The 7198-nt window shown below is 54.0% G+C and overlaps 1 protein-coding gene across 1 annotated transcript; it reads left to right on the forward strand.

Moving 5' to 3' along the window:
* The first annotated feature begins 2840 nt into the window (after positions 1-2840).
* LOC144591342 (interleukin-20-like) lies at positions 2841-6715 on the forward strand. Its single transcript, XM_078395569.1, has 5 exons — positions 2841-2993; positions 3086-3148; positions 4491-4643; positions 5609-5683; positions 6641-6715. The coding sequence occupies exons 1-5, from the start codon at positions 2841-2843 to the stop codon at positions 6713-6715; spliced, it is 519 nt and encodes a 172-aa protein (XP_078251695.1).
* Positions 6716-7198: the final 483 nt, after the last annotated feature.

The raw sequence follows: 7198 nt of genomic DNA on the forward strand, positions 1-7198 counted from the left end.
ACCAGTCTGAAGAAGGGTCTCGACCCAAAACGTCACCCATTCCTTCTCCACTGAGATGCTGCCTGTCCCGCTCAGTTACTCCAGCGTTTTGTGTCTATCTTAGATCCACTGTGAACATGTATCCCCTCGGCCTCCATTCCATGCATATTCAGGTGCCTATCTAAAAGCCTCAAACACTAGAACCAGGGGCCACAGTCCAGAACCAGGGGCCATGGTCCAGAACCAGGGGCCACAGTTTAAGAATAAGGGGTTGGCCATTTAGGACTGAGATGAGGGAAAACTTTTTCACCCAGAGAGTTGTGAATGTGTGGGATTCTCTGCCACAGAAGGCAGTGGAGGCCAATTCACTGGATGTTTTCAAGAGAAAGTGCACTTTATTTCATTTAGGTCTAATGAAGGTGACCTATATTAGATAATAGTTGTAAAGTGAAAGAGATGTTTCCCCTCGGCTTGCCAGAGAGTTATTTACAGACAGTTCCTGGGGAACCTGTTCTGAGGATTTCACTGAAGTTATGTAACTGCTCGTTATACAATTGTCAGCTATTCCACTAATGCTACTTTTATTGACTTTTGTCTAAAACGTTATACATTCATAAGTTCATAATGATAGGGGCAGAATCAGGCCATTCAGCCCATCAGCTCCACACATCACCTTTAAACACTGCCCCGCTCACCTTAAATGTAGTTGAGTTTATTATTGTCCTGTGTGCTGAGGTACAGTGTGAAGCTTTGTGTTGTGTTCTATCCTGTCAGTGGAAAGACTCTACATGACTACAGTCGAGCTGACCACAGTGTACAGATACAGGATGAAGTGAATAATGTTTAGTGCAAGGTGAAGTCCAGTAAAGTCTGATCATAGATAGTGCGAGGGTCTCCAATGAAGTAACTGGGAAGGTCACGAGTTGGCGGTAGGATGGTTCAGTTGCCTGACAACAGGTTTAGAGGGGTATGGGCCAAACACAGGCAGGTGGGACTAGTGTAGATGGGGCATGTTGGTCGGTGTGGGCAGGTGGGACTAGTGTAGATGGGGCATGTTGGTCGGTGTGGGCAGGTGGGACTAGTGTAGATGTGGCATGTTGGTCGGCGTGGGCAAGTTGGGCTGAAGGGCCTGTTTCCGCGCTGAGTGACTCTATGACACTCACCCTCTGCACAGCTGGGCAGATGTTCCACATCTCCAAGCTCACCCTACCACCCAAACCCCCCAGACCGAGCACATCTGGCAAACCTTTGCCTCACCCTGCCCTGCTCAATGACAACCGTGCAGTTACACAGGGAAACAGCTGGAGAACTGCTGGCCAATATAAAACAGCTGGCCAGAGGGTGACAACTGGCCAAAGATAGGCAGCTGGACAAAGGGGAACATCTGGCCTGAGGGGGAATAGCTGGACAGAGGAAAGCAGCTGGACAAAGGGGAACAGCTGGATAAAGAGAAACATCTGGACAAAGGGGAACAGGTGGATAAAGAGAAACATCTGGGCAAAGGGGAACAGCTGGATAAAGAGAAACATCTGGACAAAGGGGAACAGGTGGATAAAGAGAAACATCTGGACAAAGGGGAACAGCTGGACAATGGAGGGGAAACAGATGGCCAGAGGTGCGGTCAAGCAACGGCCAGCTGCTGTCCGGGTAGCCAGAGCCGGGCTGATGATGCACATCTGGGCATGGATGCACAGCTGGGTGGGAGGTTGGGAGAGGCCCGGGGTCTCCCGTTCCCCGGCATCGGTGGGAAAGACAACAATGTGTTTTGCTAAAGGGGGAAATAGAAAGATTGAGCGACGTTGTTGCTGTGACCTGCGGCAGGTGAGGGGTTGATGATGCGAGACTGTGCAGGAAATGCAAGATGCCTCTGCAGGGCGGGGTGACGAGTCCGCCGCTGCACACCTGTATTTAAGGCACCTCTGGAAACATCTCGGCACATCTGCAGACACAGCAAGCCAGCATCTGCCTCCCTGCACCTGTCCTCTCTCGCTCTCTCTCTCTCTCTCCGGCTCAGGTGAGTTGTTCTGTGCATTGACGTCGGGGCTGGAGGAAGCGAGCCAGTGAAACGTTCACCCTCTTCTCTCTCCACAGACGCTGCCCGACCCGCTGAGTAACGCTGCCCCGGCTGCCTTTTGTTTTCTATTTCAGATCGCTTCGTCTAACTAACTGTTCACGTCCTGTTCTCCACCTGACACGAGGGGCACGAATAAACAAACAAACCCCCCATAAACCAACTGACGCAGACGCGAGGAACTGCAGATGCTGCAATCTGGAGCAAAAGGCAGAGTGCTGGAGGAACTCAGCGGATCGAGCAGCGTCTGTGGATGGAATGGACAGACGATATGTTTTGGACGGAACCTTCTCCATTCCCTCCACAGACGCTGCCCGACCCCGCTGGGTTTCTCCAGCACTTTGTCTGTTGCTTCGGATTGCAGCATCTGCAGTTCTTTGTGTCACGGGAATATAGGGGTGGGGGGTGTGGGGTGTAGGTGTGGGGGTGGGTTGTAGGTGTGGGGGGGGGGGGGTTTAGGGGATTGGATTCTGTAAGTTGCCCCTAGTGTGTGTGGGATAGAACGAGTGTGCGTGTGATCGCTGGTCGGAGCGGACTGGGTGGGCTGAAGGGCCTGTTTCTGTGCTGTATCTGGACACTAGACTGAGCTACGCTAGTGTGGGGGTGATGGGTGGCCGCTGTGGTCTGGGGGGGGCTGTGGTCTGGGGGGGTGCTGTGGTCTGGGGTGGGGGTCTGTTTCCGCGGTGTGTCTCTACTCTAACGTTGCGCTGTTTTCCGGGGGAGGGGGTCTCTAGTTCCTCCACTGACCGTGAGGGTCCCGTGTGTGTTGCAGGTTCCCCGCAGTTCCACCATGCATGGTCTCAGTGTAGTCTACATCATGGTGGCGGTCCTGGCCTCTCAGCCGCTGACCGCCCAGGGCAGGAGGATGCGCTTTGGTCAGTGCGAGGTGACCGCCAGCCTGGACCAGATCCAACAAGCCTTCCTGAAGATCAAGCAGGCCATCGTAAGTACAGAACACAACCAATGGCGCCCCCACCACTGGCCAACCAGTCCACTGGCAAAACTAACCACTCCGCTCCGATTATGTGTCCACAGCAAGCGGAAGATGCGACCGATGATGTGCGGCTTCTCACCAGATCCCTCTTCCAAACCATTGAGGTGCGCCATTGACCGGCTGTTAGTTTAATCTAGTTTGTTGTCACGTGTATTGAGGTACAGTGAAAAGCTGTTGTTCCCGGCTGACCAGTCAGCGGAAAGACGATACACGATCACAATCAAACCGAGCAGAGTGTCCAGATACAGGATAACGGCAATAATGTTTGTGGAAGTTAAAGTCCAGAAAAGATGGATCAAAGATGGATCAAAGATGGTCCCAGCGTCTACGGGGAGGGGAGGGGATGTTCCTCACACTGAGGGGGGTCCCGGACAATACAGCCCACCCCTCCCTCCCTGACACACACTGGCCAACCGGAGGGGCACCTTCAGCAACAGACTGGTCCCACCGAGATACAGCACACAACGACACACGAGATGCTTCATCCCTGTGGATATCAGACTGTTCAACCCCTCCCCCTCCTGTTCAACCCCCCCCCCCCCTCCAACCCCCCACCCCCCCCCAATCATTGCCCACCCCCAATCCTTTCCACGTCACTGTAGTTCCATGTTTGGTGTACCTTGTGTTGATGGCGGCTGGCAGATCAGTTTCCCTCCTGGGATAAATAAAGTCCCACCGTGTGGTCCGGTGTCCAACGAGGTAGATGGTGGCGACCAGATCGGCGCAGCTACCTGGGTCTCGGTGCACATGGCAGTAATAAGCGTGCATGTGAACACTGGCAGCGTGTTGGTGCATTGTGAGTGTGTGTGTGTGTGTGTGAGTGTGTGTGTGTGTGTGTGAGTGTGAGTGTGTGTGAGTGTGTGCTGTGCTATTGAGGGCGTGCAGCGTAGGTTTACTAGGTTAATTCCCGGAATGGGGGGACTGTCATATGTTGAAAGACTGGAGCGATGAGAGGAGATCTTATCGAAACGTCTAAGATTATTAAGGGGTTGGACACGTTAGAGGCAGGAAACATGTTCCCAATGTTGGGGGAGTCCAGAACCAGGGGCCACAGTTTAAGAATAAGGGGTAGGCCGTTTAGAACTGAGATGAGGAAAAACCTTTTCAGTCAGAGAGTTGTGAATCTGTGGAATTCTCTGCCTCAGAAGGCAGTGGAGGCCAATTCTCTGAATGCATTCAAGAGAGAGCTAGATAGAGCTCTTAAGGATAGCGGAGTCAGGGGGTATGGGGAGAAGGCAGGAACGGGGTACGGATTGAGAATGATCAGCCATGATCACATTGAATGGCGGTGCTGGTTCGAAGGGCCGAATGGCCTCCTCCTACACCTATTGTCTATTGGGAGAGTGCCAGGCCTCTCACTCTGCTTGTTGTGTTGTGCTGTGCTGTGCCGAGCCGTGCTGTGCCGTGCTGTGCCAGGCCTCTCACTCTGCTTGTTGTCCTGTCCAGGCCCAGGAGAGTTGCTGCTTTCTGCGCCACATGTTGCGGTTCTATGTGGAGACGGTGTTCAGACACCACACACCGTCCAGCCCGCTGATGGAGAGAAGGACCAGCAGCCTCGCCAACTACTTCCTCAGCATCAAGATCCTGCTGCGACAATGTGTAAGTGGCCAGAGCAACAGAATCAGGCCACTCGGCCCATCCAGTCTGTGCTCCGCTCCACACGGCTGATCTATCTTTCCCTCCCAACCCCATTCTCCTGCCTTCTCCCCTAACCTTTGATGCCCGCACTAATTACCACCCAGTCCAGCTCTGCTTTAACCCGGCCACTGACTAGTCTGGTTTCACTATTGGCCATGACCTGAGTATACTCACGGGCGGCTGGCACTGAACGGGTTAAAACTACCCACTGACTTGTCCTCCACCGCCGTCTGTGGCGATGAGTCCCACAGATTCACCCCCTGCCAAGGTTGCCGGCAATACCCGGGACCATTCACGGCGACACGGTGGCGCAGCGGGTAGAACTGCTGCCTCACAGCGCCAGAGACCCGGCTTCCATCCTGACCCCGAGTGCTGTCTGTGTGGAGTTTGCACCTTCTCCCTGTGACCCGCGTGGGTTTCCACCGGGCGCTCCGGTTTCCTCCCACATCCCAAAGACGTGCGGATTTGTCGGTTAATCGGCCCTGTTGTAAATTGTCGCTGGTGTGTAGGATAGTGCTATTGTGTGTGGGACCAGCGATCCATGTACACACTGGCTCTATCCCACACACCAGCAACAATTTACAACTTTACTGAAGCCAATTAGCCCACAGACCTCTACATCTTTGGAGTGTGGGAGGAAACTGGAGCACCCGGAGACAACCCACGCGGTCACAGGGAGAAGGTGCAACACAAACAATATTCAGCATCAACCCCGGGTCTCTGGCGCTGTGAGGCAGCAACTCTACCTCGGCGCCACCGTGCCGCCCCAGAGATGCCTTTAGAGATACAGCATGGAAACAGGCCCTTCGGCCCATCGAGTCCATGCTGCCCCCTCGGTGATGCGCTGCGGTTGTTCCCCACGTTGTGCCATTGGCTGTTGTTGTGGGTGTTTGCCCTGGGTCTCACCGCGTTTCTTTGCCCTGCAGCACGATGAGCTGAAGTGTCACTGCGCGGAGGCAACCAGGGAGAAGGTCAAGCTGATCCAAGACGCCTTCGAGAAGGTAGGTTGTCCCGACTGACATCCACTCACACAACCAACACGGGTCATGCTTTTTAGTTTTAGTTTTAGAGAAACAGCGCGGAAACAGGCCCTTCGGCCCAATGAGTCCGCAATCCCCACACACTAAAACTATCCCCCACACACGAGGGACAGTTTACACACACACCAAGACAATTAACCTACACACCTGTGAACTACAAACTGAAGATCTAGGAGAAACCCACGCAGGTCCCGGGGAGAAGGTATAAACAGCGCTCGTAGTCGGGATGGAACCCGGGTCTCCGGCGCTGCAAGCGCTGTAAGGCAGCAACTCTACCGCTGAGCCACCGCGGCCCGGGTGTGTTTTCAGTTTTAGAATACAGGAAAGAAACAGGCCCTTCGGCCCACCCAGCCCGTGCCGATCAATGATCACCCCCATCTCACCAGGGAAGAGATATTGGTGGGGTTATTATTTCACGCTGTGTTACGGCTCCAACAATAGTTCTGGAAGTCTTTTGAGGAAATTGATAGAACATAGAATAGTGCGGACAGACACAAGATGCTGAGTTCAGTCTGAAGAAGGGTCTCGACCCGAAACGTCACCCATTCCTTCTCTCCAGAGATGCTGCCCGTCCCGCTGAGTGACTCCAGCTTGTTGTGTTCGTCTTCGGTGTAAACCACCGTCTGCAGTTCCTTCCTACATAGAACAGTACAGCACAGGAACAGGCCCTTCGGCCCACAATGTGTGTGCCAAACATCTACACAATGAGTGAATGTTTTCTGGTCACGAGTCACAGTGATACTCAAGGTATGCAAAGGGTAGCCACATAAAGGGCGGTGACAGAGTTACAAAGTACCCCGCGCTGCCCCCCCCCCCCATGTGTCCCCCCCCCCCCTGTGTCACCCCTCACGGGCAGTGACGGGGAGTTGACTGGGGTTTGAGTCCCGTGTTGACCGTGTGGTCTCTGTGCGTTTTCAGATGGAGTTAAACGCGGCCGCAGTGAAAGCGATCGGTGAGATCGATATTCTGATCGAGTGGATGCATCAAGCCTAGCGGCACTGAGTAGAGACTGGGAGGATTCGTGCTCCGGCACCAACAGCCCAGAGGATGAAGCATCGGAACCAGCGGCTCTCACCCCTCCACGCTGGGCCGGGTGTTTAACGTCTGGTTTGTGATGGAAGCTGGAGAGACCAGCGGGCACAACTCTGATGTGCTGGGGATATTGAGCAGATGCAAGTGGGCGGTTGGCAGTCTTGCAATGAATAAAGAAGGATATATCCCCAGGAGAAAAAAGACACAGAGTGCTGGAGTAACTCAGCGGGTCAGGCAGCATCTCCGGGGAACGTGGATAGGTGGGGTTTATGGGTCAGGACCCTTCTTGAGTCTGAAGAAGGGTCGCGATCTGAAACATTGCCTGACCATTGCAGGACCAGCCGCTCTGGAGAACAGGGAGAGGTGACGTTCCTGGTCGGGACACTTCTTCAGACCCAACCCTCACCTATCCCTGTTGTCCAGACATGCTTGCTGCCTGACCCG

The sequence above is a fragment of the Rhinoraja longicauda genome, unplaced genomic scaffold, assembly GCF_053455715.1.
Source record: "Rhinoraja longicauda isolate Sanriku21f unplaced genomic scaffold, sRhiLon1.1 Scf000879, whole genome shotgun sequence".
In the NCBI taxonomy this organism is placed as follows: domain Eukaryota; kingdom Metazoa; phylum Chordata; class Chondrichthyes; order Rajiformes; family Arhynchobatidae; genus Rhinoraja; species Rhinoraja longicauda.

What these genes read in the sequence shown, in the direction of transcription:
- LOC144591342 (XM_078395569.1), top strand. Translation starts at nt 2,841, where the DNA reads ATGCATGGTCTCAGTGTAGTCTACATCATGGTGGCGGTCCTGGCCTCT. An exon ending in TGAAGATCAAGCAGGCCATC is followed by an intron (nt 2,994 to 3,085) that starts GTAAGTACAGAA and finishes ATGTGTCCACAG; the next exon opens with CAAGCGGAAGATGCGACCGA. An exon ending in AGATCCTGCTGCGACAATGT is followed by an intron (nt 4,644 to 5,608) that starts GTAAGTGGCCAG and finishes TTTGCCCTGCAG; the next exon opens with CACGATGAGCTGAAGTGTCA.